At 31.7% G+C, this 16,455-nt stretch overlaps 3 protein-coding genes across 3 annotated transcripts; 1 reads left to right on the forward strand and 2 right to left on the reverse strand.

Moving 5' to 3' along the window:
* Window positions 1–3,381: 3,381 nt before the first annotated feature.
* MONOS_6049 (uncharacterized protein) lies at window positions 3,382–3,666 on the reverse strand (the record flags this gene model as incomplete). The annotated part of the gene is made up of 1 exon (XM_067876250.1): window positions 3,382–3,666. The coding sequence occupies one exon, from the start codon at window positions 3,664–3,666 to the stop codon at window positions 3,382–3,384; it is 285 nt and encodes a 94-aa protein (XP_067727488.1).
* Window positions 3,667–13,851: 10,185 nt separating this feature from the next.
* MONOS_14259 (uncharacterized protein) lies at window positions 13,852–14,220 on the forward strand (the record flags this gene model as incomplete). Its single annotated transcript, XM_067867045.1, has 1 exon — window positions 13,852–14,220. The coding sequence occupies one exon, from the start codon at window positions 13,852–13,854 to the stop codon at window positions 14,218–14,220; it is 369 nt and encodes a 122-aa protein (XP_067727489.1).
* Window positions 14,221–15,566: 1,346 nt separating this feature from the next.
* Window positions 15,567–15,967, reverse strand: MONOS_14258 (uncharacterized protein; the record flags this gene model as incomplete). Its single annotated transcript, XM_067867044.1, has 2 exons — window positions 15,567–15,666; window positions 15,720–15,967. 2 exons carry the CDS (start codon window positions 15,965–15,967, stop codon window positions 15,567–15,569), a joined length of 348 nt encoding a protein of 115 aa, XP_067727490.1.
* Window positions 15,968–16,455: the final 488 nt, after the last annotated feature.

Raw genomic sequence — 16,455 nt, forward strand, 5'->3', positions numbered from 1 at the left:
CCCTATTTCACCTAAATTTACACACTCGAATGAAAACATTCTTTTAATGATGTTTTTTGTTTTGAAAATTTATGATTATTGTTGTATAATCCTATTTGAACAGCATTATTTAATCATTTTCACTCAAAAGAGAACACAAATTTATTTAAAATTTAGTGTGAATAATGAAAAGAAAACAATAAAGTTGAAAAAATATCTTTTGATCGAGTCAATAACAACAATTAATTAGAGGACTTAATGATTATTGTTAAACAAATCAGGAAATATTTAGGAGAATGAAGAAAAAACATGTTATTTCCATCAATTTTTGAAAAATTCCTGTTCTATTTTTGGTAATGAAACTGAAATTTATTACAAATTTGTTAATTGTTGAAATATAATTACACGTTTATAAATCGAATTATCAATCATGAAGTATTTTTTGTGATAATTCAAGATGATTTCTATGATAATTATCGGACCCAATATCTTACGCTTTACCAATGTTTTTCGAAATTGATTTGATCAAAAAACATTTTTTTTGATCAAATTGTTCAATCTTGGTGATTATTTTTGAATTCATATTATTTCATACATAATTTTCGGTTCGAAAATTAATATTGAATATTTACAAAAAAATTCTGAAGAGTGAAATAATTTTTTAGACATTTTTATCTTTTATTTTAATAAAACGTATGTGTTAAAAAACAATTATTGTGCTTATTCTTTTTTGAATAAAAAATAAATTTCAAAAAATCAACAATCTTTGTAGAATTAACACCCCGAAAAAATATCTGATTTCAAAAATAAACACTCAGCTTTAAAAAATTTCATCCAAAAAATGAGTTGCCAGTCATAAAAACGTTAATATTTAAGGAATCAACATTGAAATGAAACCAATAGTATTTATTGCATAAGTCTTTAGTTTTTCAAAACATCAAAAAAGTCAGATATATTCTCAATATAAGAAACATTCGAGAACTTCAAAGTGTCAACAGTGCAAGAAATGTGTTTCCTGCCTTAAAAATACAACTCTAGAGTCTTCAAATTTGTATATTTCAATTGTGATAATGATTCTTTTGATGTTTTGGCTGGAAATCAAAGATTGGCAAATTGGAATGATGCTAAATGTATCTCAAATGACGATTGGATACTGGACAAGCGTTGCAAGGTCAACTGCGTTAAATTACTTGAATTACAGAAATGAAAAAATTGGAGGGGAAGGCAAAAAAGAAGAAATTGATGAAGCAGCATGGAGGAGACGGAAATACAAAAAAGGTTTTAACATTTAATATCAATTTTGAAAACATTAATATAAATTTATTTGTTTTGAAAATAACTATTTTTTGAATTAGGAAAGCTGAAAAAATATATGTGGATATTCGGAGCTGTCGAACGAAAAGGCGAAGAATAATTAGGTAAAAAATTTGTGGTCATTTTCCTAATCGAGAAAAAGAGACACTAATCCCAATAATAAAAAATCGAATCAAGGAAGGAACAACAATAATCAGCGACGAGTGGAAAGATAAAACTTGCTGAGGAGAAATTGGCTACACACTCCAAACCGTCTGCCACAAACGTTATTTCATTGACCCTGTTACGAAAGCCAATACGAACACTATCGAAGGAATGTGCGCACATCTGAGATCTTTTTCCTCGGATATGGAGTGAGAGAGCGATTCATTCCTGGAGATTTTTTAACTTTTATTGAAAAACGATCAAGAATTCAGTTCAATGGAGAATTCATTGAAAAAGAGAAAAATTTTCCATTTCAAGATGGATTTGAATTGTTAATTGTTGAGGATGAAGATTAGGCCTTTGCGACAAGGTATTTTTTCGTTATGCGTGTCGGTCGATAGAATGAACCTGTGTCGAGGATTTTTTTTTTTTTTTTTTTTTTTTGATGAGAGAAAAAAGGATTCTTTTTTTATCAAATTAATCTGTAATTTTCAACTTGTGTCTGAATTTCTTTCTGACTGAAAAATCCCATTTTTTCATGATCAAACAATAAAATTTGACTTTTTCGATAGTTATTTGTTGATTAAACGACAACTTAGAGGGCAAATAATTAAAATTGCAAAATTTAGAAAATAAAACTGTTTATTAACAATGGAAGATGAAACAAAAACACAAAAATTTTTTATCAAACCAAAAATAAAAAAGAAATTGAAGTGTGATGGCAATTGTCAGATCTTAGAATATTTATAGTATAAGTTCAGACAATTGAGTTATATAAAGTGAAGAAAATTGAAGCTATGCTATTTATTTTTATTTCATTCTATCTGTTAATATATTTCTGCATCTTTCAATTATCTTCATTTAACGCTGTAAATAGACTATAGTCAGTTCATAACAAAAAAATTGAATTAAAACATGACATATGCAATTGAAAGTTGATGAGTTGAAGCAAAAATTGAAAAAAAGTATTTCTGTTATTTAAAGAAGCAGTAGAAAAAGACGAGTTGTTAACGTCACAGAGCATCATCCTGTTGCTCTTCATTCACTCCTTCCCGTCCTCTTTGTCAGCGCTGTTGTATGTCTCAAAAGAAAGAGACTAGATGCCCTACACATTGCCGAACATGACTCACTCTTATTCAGACATCCACTTCCGCTAGCTTTAAACAGGCCATGCAGATCTTTCAGGAGAAAAAGAAGGCAGAGACGTAGAAGAAAAAGACTGGAACATTACTGTCTGTTGGAGTTGGTGTTATAATTGTTGGGGCAAAAGCTGAAATAATGGAAATGATATTGATGATGTGCTTATTGAAAATGTTGCTCCTGAAAGAGCTTTGTCGAATGTTTGAAGAGAATTGTTGAAGAAGAAGAAGCAACTAGAGTGAGAAAAAAAGGTGGATACGATAATTGCTGATTATTTTGTGTTAAGACTGCAGAATTTAATGGAAGCAATTCCTTAGAAAACAATGAAATGGACACAGTACATTGAGAATGAAGACACCTTGAAAGAATTGATATAGATTGATAAAACGCAATTGCTGTTGATGAACAGATCGAACACTTTGACTGATTATTTTGTGCATATGTGTTTTTTGGGCGCTATCTGTGATGGGAGAAAGAATAGGAACATTGCAAGTTGCAGAAAGAACTTCAATCCTATGAAAAGTTAACTGAGAATCAAAAGTGGATTGAAGCAAAGCTGGAGTATCTAAAGATTCACTCCTAAAAGTTGCATCATTAACTTCCTCCTTATTTGATGCCAGTTCTCTTTCTCTCTCTTAAACTCTTCATCTTCATCTTCATCTTCCTCTGTATTTCGTCCTCTTCTTTCTCCAGCGCATTTCCGGACACCAGAAAGCGCTGCACATCTGTAAACTGTATGCCACCTCAATCTCTGCCATCTTCGTTAGCAACGCAGCTGTTTGACCCAGCGCCTCAATCTGCTTCTCATTCAGCAGCTTCCACATCTTTCTTCGGCTTGTAGTGAATCTCTGTAAACTTCTCGTCCTGCAGCCTTAACACTTCTTCTTTTTGCTCAAATCGAAGAAGGCTCTGCTCGGCCTCCTCCTTCTTCCGCTTCTTTGCAAGTTTCTTCTCTTCCTTCCTCAACTTCTGCTTTTCATGATCAACAATTCTCTTCTGCTCTTCCCTCTGAATCTTCTCAATGGACTTGTTTTCTTTCCCTTCTCTTTGCAGTCTCCAATTACTTCTGCTTCGCTTCCATTGTTGCATCTCTCTGTTTTTCCTTCTCTTTCTCTCGCTGTTTCTGAATCTCTCTTTTTCACTCAGCCATTCGATCTCCTTCGTTCACTCACCCTGCTGCGAGCTGCCACAATCTGTTGTTTTTTGCGTCTTATTCGTCTTTCGAGTCATCTGCTTTTTCTTCATTTGTTTCTGTTTTGCCTTTTTTGTTCTTTGTGTCATCTTCTTCAATCGGTCTTGTAAACAAAGCATCTTCTCTTACCCCTCCCTCTGACCATTTCTTCCGCTCAATCTTATCATTCCTCTTATTCCTTCAGAAGTACTTGTTCATTGCGATTCCCCAGATCTCCGCAAATGAATACTTCACATTGTCTCTCATGCACTCGTCATGTGTCTTCTGCTCTATCGTTTGCAGATTCCGCACATTCTCCTTCATGTCGCGCATCCTGCTGCTCCTCAGTCTCTGGCTGGTGTGCTGCCAGATCCAGCTCTCTCGCTTCCTTCTCACTCTTGCCAGCACATTCTGGATCGCACACTGCAACAATTAACGAAGCTGCTTCAACCCCACTTTCTGTCCGATGACAATTGTGTCCAGCATCCAAAGTCGAGTCGAATCGACGTTTGCAGATGCAGATGAGGGAGAAATTGAAGGTGATTGCAAAGAGATGTGTAAATCATGGATGAAAAAGATGCAACAACGTTTGAAAAAGTTATAACGGGAGATGAAGATGGAAAAGGCAAAGAAGAAAAGGATGAATTTGATGATGAAGATGCACTGCTGTTTAGAGGGAAAGCCGTTTGAGGAAGAGTTTGTGTCTTTTATCGTGTCACTTCAGTTCTTGCCTTCAGTTGCTGATGCTACTGTTGTTAAATGAATAACTGATAACGCAGTTGAGTGCAGTAATAGATAGGTTTTGTTTTTCTATTTATGAATTTGCTTCGCTCAATGGAATAGACTTTTCGCAATTCGACAACAAACTGAAAAGAGGTCGGCTCACAATATATTGTGCACATTGTGAATGTGATGCAGATGATATTGATGGAGAAAGTGTTTACGTTGAAGAAATAGCAGAATGATGTGATGGTTGGTTTATTGAGGGAGAAGTGGTTTGAAGGTGAAGCTTAAGAAATAAATTAAAAATTTTTGCTGGAAATGTTTCTGTTGTTGTTGTTGTTGTTGTTGTTGTTGTTGTTGTTGTTGAAGCAATTGGATGTTTTGCAGGTTGTTTTGAACCTGTAAAAGCACTTCCTGTCACTGCAGCTGCGATTTGGACCAAAAATTATAGCAAAATTAGATGATGTTCTGGGATGTGATTGATGTGATTGATGTGACAGAAGAAGATGAAGAAGAAGAAGTTGGATTGGAATGAGAAAAAGAGGAGATGTTGGAAAGAAACGAAGGAGAGGAGTTCATTGGAGGTGGAAGTGGAGGAAGAGAAGAAACAGAGGAAAGAACAAAAAAAGAAAATAAATGATCACCTTACAGATCGCTTATCTTTTTTTTTCATAATGTTTTCAATGTTAATTCAGCTCTCTTTATCAAAATTGTGTGTTATTTCTTTCTCTTTTTTCCTGAATTACAATTGAATTCAAAACATCTCAGAATTTATGCTTCTTCATTTTATTCCAATTTGTGTGAGATGTTTGCGTGTTGCAATTGAATTATGATGTGTAAATTATCGCAAATAATGTTAAATCTTCATCTTCAGTTTTGACAATTCAGTCAAACTTCATTACTTATCCATCTTATTTGACAATAAAATCAATTATTCCTACCAAACCTTAAGTGCATGTTCTCCCTTTTTTGACCACAAATTTGATGTTTGTTTGCAAAACAAAAAATATACTATTATTATGGAACGCAATCGAAAACTGTTTTTTTATTTATATCATTAATAACATTAACATTTGAAAGGAGATGAAATGTTTTGCAGAATGAGGTCTTGGACTGATTATAATATGTGTCAGACAGATAAACACTCCTTTTCTTTTGAATTCTTTCAATTTTTCAAGTGAAAAAAGATATTTTTGTAATAATAGTGATGAAAGTCAATTTCTTAATAAAAAGAAATGTTTTCGAAAAAATCATATTTATTCGACAGATAGATCTTTTCGAACGATTGATCTATGTAGTTCGACTGATCTCGAAAAAGATCTGTCGATAACCCATTGAAATTATTAAATATCAATAAATTAAATATTTGTTTGTTGTTATCTTATAAAAAAAAAAATAAATTAAAAAATAAAAAATAATTGAATAAAAATGGAAAAACTTAATCTTGATTTGTTGTTTTTCCGGTTATCAAAAAAAAAAAAAAAAAAAAAAAAATAATAATAATAATAATAATAATAATAATAATAATAATAATTAGCTGACTGTTTTGTCGGTCGACTTGTCGAGCCATGAAGAAAATGTCGGTCTGTCGCAAAGGCCTAATGAAGATAATGAAAACAATGATATTTTATGTCAAAGTGTTTTTTTTGGAATTAAAAATAAAGAAGAAACTGAAGAAGAATTCACTGTTTCAGAAAAAGAAAATACAGAATTATTTGATGTTTTTAAAGAAGAGTGTTTTTCTGAATTTTATTTGTTCATTGCGATATGTAATCTATTTATTTATTTGGTTATTATTTGATGGGAGTTCTTTTGCATATTGGTAAATTCTTTTTGAAAAGTCGCAAATGTTTAATTATCAAAATAATAGAAATATTCATATTTTTATGAAAATTTTGTTAACATACACTGAACTTCTCCATTGTAAAATCTATTTCTGGATAATGCCATTTCACACATTCTAAAGAAGATTCGTTAGTGGAAACAGAAATTTGAGCAAAATATGAAATTTTTGATTTATTTGAGAATTAAACATTTGCGACTTTTCAAAAAGAATAACCCAGATCTCAAATTTTTTTTGAAAAGTTCCTTTTGTTTAATTTGCAGGTGAAAATGAAAACTGAATGTTTTAATAAAATTTTGATTCCAACTTACCAAGTTACTTTGGAATGTTAATAATTGCTGAACAAAGTTATTACATTGAAGCTGGTGAAATCTTGTGAGTTGGAATGAAAATATGATGAAAATATCATTTTTCAATTTCTCATGAAAATTTAACAAAAGGAACTTTCAATATATATTTTCAAAATTTTAAAAGATAATCATCGATAAAATAATAACAAATTGTTGCGTTTCATTTTTAAATAATAAAAAAACAGAACATATGTTATTCATTTTAATTGATCGAAAAAATGTTAATTAACTGAGCAAAATCATTCAAAAAAAGAAATAGCAAGAAATGAGTAATTTCCCACATGTCACTATATGTCATCGATATTTATGTTTATCATGAATTGTTGAATCTATTGATTAATAAACCAAAAATATAGATTTAATTTCTAACATTGGCTTCACTCAGTATTTGAGTTTCAAATCTTCATTTACTTTTTCAGTTTATATTTTTGTTTTTAAATACACCTAAAATAATTCGAATTCAAAAAATAACAATTCATTTTCGAAAAAAATAATTCGATTTTGTAATTTATTAATTCGATTTCAAAAAAGAATGAATCAATTTCGAAATAAGAAATTCTTTAATTTATTGAATGAATAACTTATGTTTTTGAGTAAAAATTCTCTTTGCTTTTAACTCATCAGTAAATTTTGTTTATCGACATTTGAAAAATGATGATTTTTCACAAAAATAATTTATTCCTTTTCATTAAAAAAACAATATTGGAGTTTATTCATATAGAAAAGAAATTCTAATGCATTTTAAAAAACTGATGTTTTTCTCATTTTTTAACAAAGAAAACTTAAACAAATCTTTGGTGAAAAAATTCTTGTTTGATGTTATTCAATAAATGTGATTGAAATTTTCTATTTCCATAAGGTAATTCAAAAGTGTGAATTTTTTTTTATTGTATTTTTTTCATCAAAATGTTGATTTATGAAATTGTAAAAATCTTAAAATAATTTATTTGTCAAAAGTTGCAATTTAAAAAAACAGTTTTCTTTTTGTAATAACATTTGATTGGATAATGTATTTCAGAAATTTTCAAATTATTATTTCTCAAGATAAATTAAATATTATCAATAAAACATGAATTTCGAAATAGAAATATAATTTTTCGATAGTGATTTATTCTTTTTCTAAATCGAATTATTAATTTCCGAAATCGAATTTATAAATTGCGAAATTGAATTAATAATTTGCGTATTCGAATTATAAATTTTCGATTTCGAATTATAAATTCCGAAATCGAATTATTTTTTTTCGATTTCGAATTATTAATTTCCGAAATCGAATTTATAAATTGCGAAATTGAATTAATAATTTGCGTATTCGAATTATAAATTTTCGATTTCGAATTATAAATTCCGAATTAGAATAATTTTTGGTGTAGCAATCCCAATTACAACGTTCATCAAAGAAATGATTATTATATTAGAAATGTGAAACAAGAATTAAATGAATAATGATTGTTTTTTAATTATGAATAAAATATCAAACTCATTTAAAAGATATTGTTTTTTTCGAATTCCACTCCTGTGAGAAAAAACAAATATAATTTTTCATATATTTTTGTAAAAAAAGAAAAATTCAGTAATTAAAAAATTGTTTGTTAACATAAGAATTCATTCGACATTTTGATTTTTTAGAATGGATGATTTTTTTGACTGATCTATTTTTATCAATTGACTGATCTCGACACAGATCTTTTGAAAACCGATTGTTAAATACAAATATTAAAATAATTCCAAAAGTGATTGCTTGTTTCCTTATTAATTTTTATATTGCAATTATTTGAATATAAAATTCTGGAAAAACAAAATAATAATAATAATAATAATAATAATAATAATAATAATAATAATAATAATAATAATAATAATAATAATAATAATAATAATAATAATAATAATAATAATAATAATAATTGATTAAATAAATATAGAATTAAATGAATAAATAAAATAAGTTAAATTAATATATAATTTATTTTTTAGCCATTCGACTTGTTGAGCTGACAAAAAAATATCTTAATGAAACTATAGCCTAAGTGAAACGAAGCAACATGACAAAATTTTTAAATTTGTTTGTTTGATTTAGCATTTCATTTAATTTGAACATCATTATTTGAAAGAAACTAATTATTTCGTTCCTTTAAAATTTTATATTGACAAAACATTTCCTGTAACAAAGTTCAGATTTAAAAATTTCATTTTTTTGTATTTTTTTTTAAAGGAAAGGTTGAAAAAACAGTTAAATCAAACGACATACTCTGACTATCTCTTTTTATTCAACAATAACTAAAGAACAGATGGAAAAATATATTCATTTGAAGAAACAGAAGGAGAACGAAAAGATTGAGCAGTTTATTTGGAAAAATCACAAATAGATATCCATTTCATTCACAAGTGACTTGCTTTGGAGATGTTGCATTTTTAATCTGCATCATTTTCACTCCTTTTTTCCCCAAAGTTTGGATTATTTGTTCACTTCTTTGACACATAACTTCGCTGTTCGCTCTTTCTTTTTTTTCTTTGACATTTTCGTCTTCGCACTCTTAAAGATCATCATCAGAAACATCAGTATAAAAAAGAATTATGGTGAAATTTTGTTTATAAAAATGAAAAAATAGAAAAGAAAATAAAAAATGATGGTAAAAATGTGAAAGATAAGCCTCCTGTTTCATCCAAAATTGTAGTTATAGTGGGTGTCAGGGTATTTTCTGGATTAAGTTTATTTTTCATTTTGAAGAAATATCTGGCGTTGTCCACCTTCTTTGCATCAACTTTTCTCAAGAAATTTGAATATAACTCCTCCAAAAACAATGAATTAGCTTCAAAATCCTTATTTGTGAGTGGATTGTGCAAGATATGAAAGTTTGTGAGGCAGCAAGCCACTGAAAAACAGTCCCCAATACGCTTCATTTCAAAAACCCACGGATGACAGAAGACAGAAAAAAGTGCTTTGAGTTTTCCAAAAAATCTTTCAACAATGACACGATGAGATGCGAACTCAGGAGTACCAACTGGCTTCGTAATAATCGCTCCAAGCTCTGGTTTCGCTCCAATGAGAGCAAAATCAGCTAAATTCTTTGCTCCTCCCTACCTATGCTCGAATGTCGGGTAGTGCTTTCTGAAAATGGTAAATCGTGAGTTGACCCAGAGTAGATAGAACTGATTGTGCTTGCTGTCCCCACATTGTGGTTCACTCCCACCTCCGCCTTGACACAATAAATGTGATTTTTCCCTAATTAGTATTTTTTTCCAAACTCCAACCTCCCTCCAGGCCTGTTTGTAGGTATTACTGTGCAGTCAAGCACAATTCCCACCTCCTTCATTTGCTCTAAACGATCTGGACGAAATGAAAGAAAAAGATTTGCAAGTTGAGGTTTTTAATTTGATGCTGTTGAATGAAGAAGTCGAACAGTTGATGTTTGGGATTCGTGTTTTGATTGAGATATGACATGAGTTAAAGAAATAGAGCCATGGTGAAGAAAAACAAACAAAAGAAAAAGTTGTTCATCCAAAGATTCGATTGATTTTGCCCTTCCGCGATGAGGTTGGGCTGATGATGAGAGAAGACGAAGAAGCAAGTCGAATTCATAACGAACAAACCCAGTCAGTCGGTGATAACCTAAAGATGGGTTAATGAATTTTTTGCGAATTTTTCCGATGATTGATTGTTGTTTATCAACAGTTTTTTTTCTCTGTGTGAGTTGGCATAACATTTTTTTCCCAATTCTTCAAAATGTCAAACAAAATAAATTGAGATATTAATAATTTTGTTTCAAAAAAATCTTTAACAATTAAGCCCAAATAATTAATATTGCTGTTCATATTCGTTCTTTGAATAACTCAAATTAGCAACATCTTTTAATAATCAATTTGCCTCATTCAATTTTGGGTTATGCATTGATTATCTGCCATAAATAGGTATTTATACATGATTTTTCAAATATATGGTATTCTAATTTTCTTGCCTTTTCCAACACAAACATTTAAAAATGAATTCCAAAATACAGTTTATCAAAAAGAAGTTCTTATTTCTTTTAAGTGATGACACAAAAAGTATGAGAAGGTTCATTGAACAAAACCATAGAACTGAAATACTAGTCCTTCGACCGAAATAAAGTCACAAATGCAGAAATTTATTTTAAATATTTACTCATAAAAGAGAATAATAATAAATCTGTTCAAATGCAAAAATCTTTCTGGTATTTATCTCAAAAAATATATAAGGAAACGATTTTGTTTTTTGGAGGCTCTTGACAGTGCAGAAAAAAGAAAATACAACCTTCGAATGCACCAATAACTCCTGTGTGAAAAATCATTAATTGAAAAATTTTGTAAAAAAAAAATTGACAATTCTATTCACTAACTTTTCCACATTTCGTGTTATGCAAGATCGGAATCTTATATGTAACTTCTTCGTCTTCTTCTTGATTATGAAATACCTCATCGTCGTGGAAAAAATCAAGCTTATTGTTTTATTGATGAATATATTTCTGCATTTTTAATTTTCATTTATTTGTGTTCCACATCAATTGCATAACTTCTCTCTTTACCTTTTCAAAAATCACATAGCTCAGCAGTTCAATTATTCCACAGCATTATTTTAAACAAGAAAGATACACTTATTTATTCGCTTCTTATTTTTCATATGGGTGATTCTTTTTGAAAAGTCACAAATGTTTAATTTTCAAATTATTCAAAATTTTCATAGTTTACTCAAATTTCTGTTAACATGCACCAAACTTACCAAATATGGAATCCATTATTGGATATCGCAATTTTTTGAATTCAAGTGAAGTTTCGTGAATGTTTATAAAAATTTGAGCTAAACATGAAATTTTTGATTCATTTGAAAATTAAACATTTGTGATTTTTCAAAAAGAATCACCCATATAAATAGAATAAAAGAACTGCAACAGGTTTGACTTATTTTGAATTGTCCGTTTATTCCAATTTATTAATTCAGTAGAAATTTTGAAAATGGAATGAAATTTCAAAGTGGAATGCATCATTTTTTCTGTGATAATGTAAAAATTGGAGTCAATTTATAGAACAGATTAGAAAGCACAATCAGAGATTACATACCGGGAAGCATCCATGACAATGTAATTTTCAAAAATCACTATCCAACCTTCTCTCAACATCTTTTAGTTTCAAAAATCATGGCAAATTCAGCCTATATTGGAGCAAAAGCAGAACTGAGAGCAATAATCACAAAACTGCATTAAACATCATATCTATCGAAGAACAGAGTTTTCGTGAAATAGTTTTTAAGATGAAAAAAAACTTAATTAACTGTATTCAGGAGAAATTGGTCCATAAATATAGAAACAATTGGAAACGGTTTATTGTTTCAGTTTGTTTAACCAATTTTCACATTTTTCATAATCCTTTAACGAAATCAGATAGTTGAGCAAACAAGTTTATAATTTTCGAATTTCACACTCAATTAACACATTAAAAGGAAGCGAAAAAAAGTGAACTAGTTATTATTTGAAAGGCAAAGAAAAAAACTTCATCCAACAAATGAGAATTCAACGAATAAATATTCAAAATCAACATAAAGAATTCGTTTGTTTTTGTTTTTGCACCCATATTGTTCTTTTGGAAATGAGAAGAACATTTTTTCACATTTTCATTTCCATTATTTATCACTTTGGAAGACTTTACGGAATAGGAAGTCCTTCTCCACAACCGATATAAAGATCATTCAAATCAAGAGAAAAAATGAAAACATTTATTATTTAGGTGAAAACAATGAGAAGAACTTGAAATAGACGATGATTCAATTTTTGAAGACAGAAAAAAGAAAAAAGAAAAAGCGTCCATATAAATGGCTTGGAAGGATTTGTTGTTTTGTCGAAAGAAACTGAAAGTGCAAACAAAGATTCAATAAGTTGATTTTTGACTTGGTTTCTTTCAGATCAATGCGAATCAACTAAGCCTTTGTGACTTATAATGAAATTTTGTTTTAAGTCAGTCAGTGACTTATAGATAATTAATCAAAAAAGATCAAAAAATTATGATCATTCCGGTACCATAATATAGAGAGAAAAAATATAAAGAAGATTTCTCTTCGCTAATACTGTGATATTAATTCAAAATTAGCATTACATCATATTCAATTTTAACATTTTTGTCTTTTTAACTTCTTAAAACTGTTGATTTCTAGCCATTTTGTACAAACTGACAATTTGTTTTTATTTCATTGTTTTCATTTCATCCGTTTGATAATTCATTCTGATTTTTTAAATGCTTTCTTTCTTTTAAACAAACTTCTTTGTTGTGTAACATTAGAAAAAACTGCTAATCTTGGAATACTTTTTTTTATGATATTTAAGATTGAGAAAAATTCAACATTTCATTGCTTATTGTTATTGGACAACAATCAAAATGAACAACATACAGAACAATAAAAGAATTTTTGATTTAAAAATTAAATGTTTAGTCCATTTCCCCGCAGAAATGCTCTTTTATTATCAATTCAAAATAGCACTTATATCTCTTTTATGAGACGCAATCTTCTTTAATAAACTTTATTGTTTTCGCTAATTCATCTGTTTTTATTTTCATTTTTCATCTGCTTGTTTCAATTTATCGTTCAAAGAAATTCAGCTCCTTCTTGTTCCATAGCTCAAAAATGATCGGCTTTTTGAGCAAATCGAAATCTTTTTTCAAATGAAGATATTATCTTAGCATTTCAGAAGGAGCTGCCAACTTGTTATTCAACTTTTCTGAAAGAAGATTCATTTGGCTGCCTATGTGAAGCAGTAGTCTCTTTGCTCAGCATCTTTTGTATTCTTTATCAACTTTCCCATTCTGGAGGCGGAGAAGCAAAGATAAGAAGGCGGCAGAAGATGATAAAACATTTTCATCTTCATCTGAGCCTGCAATTGGCACTTCGATTGCCTCAGCGGTGGCTGCATCATACACATAGGAAGCAGCAATGGAAGAGTTCGAGAGGCATCCCTCGAAGCGTCTGCAGTGCTAACACAAGAAGCTGTTTCTGAGAGCGCTGCAGACGCTTCGAGGGATATGCTGAGGCACAGCAAGCTGCGCTATATGGGGGCGTTGTGCATGCAAAAAATGTGGTACTTTCAGAGATGCTTTCCGTTCCACTGGTGAATCCACTTCTGTAACTTACAGCATTTTCGTGAACGAAATTGCTAGGCAAGTTCATTTTTAAGGAGGCAGACATGAATGCATTTTTGTCTATCAACAATCAATTTTTATCCTTCACCGGCGATAAGCAATCTCAGTTGTCGAGGCGTGAGGTTGTGAAATTGGACGAAGAAGTGAAGAGGCTAGGAGTTGCAGTGTGTGAAGTGGGGGAGATGGTAGAGAAGGGAATGGAGGAGGTTTGTCTGAGGATAGAGGATGTGGTTCTTTCTCCAGCAGAGATTGCGCTGTTGAAACCTGAGGAGCGAAAAGAAGCAGAGGAAGGAGAAAGTGGAGGCAAAGATGGAGAAGAAAATGAAGGTGATGGGAATGAGTCCAAAGGCGTGTATCCAACAACATACAGAGAGTTTGCGGAGAGAATCAAAGAGAACCAGGGGAAGCTGTAATACGCGATGGAGCTGCTGGTTGTAAAGGCGCTTGGGTTGAGTGGGCTGAGGTTTGTGAAAGCGGAGACATGTCCAGTGATTTTTTCAGAGAGTCGCCTGCCGCAAATGCTGAACAATGCCCTCACTGTGCGTGTTTACTGTGTAACATAAAAATACGCGAGAAATAAGAATGTGATTACAGGCTAAGAATATGAGTGTTTGAATATTTATTCAATGAAAAGTCAAATTGAAATAGCTAAAGATGTGGAGTAATTGCAAATATCTGTTGATCGTATGACAATAATTGAGGAAAAAGACAAATTCATTGAAAAGGTTGTGTGAGAAAGATGTTTTTGTTGTTCTGAGTTATAAGAATAAGAAGAATAAGAATAAGAAGAAAAGGAAGAAGAAGAAGAAGAAGAAGAAGGAGAAGAAAAAGAAAGAACAGATTTGACATCGATGAAGGTGAAGAAGCTGTTGCAGAGAGAAAGAGGATAGCTGACTTGAATCAACATGTTCATTTTTGCCGGCTCAGCAGACGGAGAAAAAGGAAGTTTTTTATTTTTGTGTGGCAAATTAGCTTCATCATCATCAGCATCAGTTAAAAACGCATTTTCTGAAACAGAATAAGGAAGGAATTTCAAGTTATTAACGATGTTGGTGGGGAAGAAAAGAAGCATAAGTCCATCGAAAACGTGAGAATATCATCCAAAGTGAAGAAAGGAGGAAGAAAACCCTGGAGAGTGTGGGAGATGTGGAGCTGGACGAGAGAAGAGAGAGGGAAGAGAGAGAGAGAGGAAGAGGCAGCGCAGATAGAAGGGAGCTGGGGGTGATGGGGCTTGGAGTTGTCAAGGGAAGATGAGGAAGAAGAGGAAGAGGAAAAGGAGGAAGAGAAAGAAGAAGAAGAAGAAGAAGAAGAATTAACTTGAGCTGCATCTTCCACCACCACATTGACCATTGTTTTGAGATATTCAAACACTTTGTAAATGACTAGACTCGCTGGCTGTTTTGAAGAAGATGAAATTTCATCATTGAATGCTGCATCACAAGGGAAAAGTGAAGAGGCGACGAGGAAAGCTGCTAAAAGGTCAGAGGAGAGGGAGAAGAGGAACCAGCATACGAAGCTGAGACATGATTTCACAAAGGACTTAAAAGAGAGAGAGATAAATTTGGAGGACAAGTCTGTTGCTGCTTCGAAGAGATCGGTGCGAGTGGCTGGGAAGTTGCGGTGGAGGAGGTGATTGTTGGAGAAAGATGAAGAGGAAGAGGAAGAAGAGGAGAAAGAAGAAGAAGAGGAAGATGACAGTGTCAATGCTAACAAAGGAACATGCTTCGCAAGCAAAGGCGAATGGAGAATGCTACTCAGTCTAAGCAATTGCTTCACCTGTTTTGGGTGTGCTCTTATCGATTGATAATGTGAATACATCTCTAACACGACACTCACTGGAGGCACAGGATGATGCAGAACTTTCATCACAGCAAAGAACAAGTGCACAAGAAGCTTAGAAAACTAGCCACACCCCATCGATGTTGGAGATGTGAAGGAAATTTCTTCTTTTTCAATTGCTTCCCAGAGCAGATTGAGCTGTGAGTTGCTCTCCACACTAAGTTCCTGTTTGTTGTATTCGATCTGCACATTCAGAGTGGACGTGCAGTTGCTTCCACACGAAATCTTCACATCCACTTTCTCTGGGACGATGTAGCAGAGCTGCTGAAGGAGAAGCATCACACTCTCTGCGCTTTCGCGGCTGGCTTCTTTTGATGGCATTTCATTGAACGAGAAGTTGTTGAGCTGCTCCAAAATGAAGAAAAAAGCAGATTTAAGCTCTTGAAGACTGGAAGTGGAAGGAGGATCGCTTGGATGAAGGGGCTGGAGGGAGGGGAAAGGCAAAGGAGGAGGAAGAGTTGAATGGGATTGGGTGTAAAGAGGGAGAGAGTAGAAGAGAAGCGAATATGAGGAAGAAAATGAAGGAGATGAAGAAGGAGAAGAAGGAAGAAGAGAAGAGGGTTGTGAAGAAGGAGAGGGAAGGCTTTTTGGTGGATGTGAGAGGACAATTTTGAAGTTGTTATAGTTTTTGTTGTTGCTGTTGGATATTTGAGAGGATGAAGAGGAGGAACTGCTGGATGATGAATGAGATAAAGAAGAAAACAGAGAAGAAGAATATTATGATGATGAATCAGTTAATGATTTAGAATCTAAAATGCTTTTGTTTGTATTATTGTTGTTATTTGCATTCACAATGTTATAAGCTTCAC

This window comes from Monocercomonoides exilis, assembly GCF_001643675.1.
Source record: "Monocercomonoides exilis strain PA203 chromosome Unknown scaffold22-1379369, whole genome shotgun sequence".
NCBI lineage: Eukaryota > Preaxostyla > Oxymonadida > Polymastigidae > Monocercomonoides > Monocercomonoides exilis.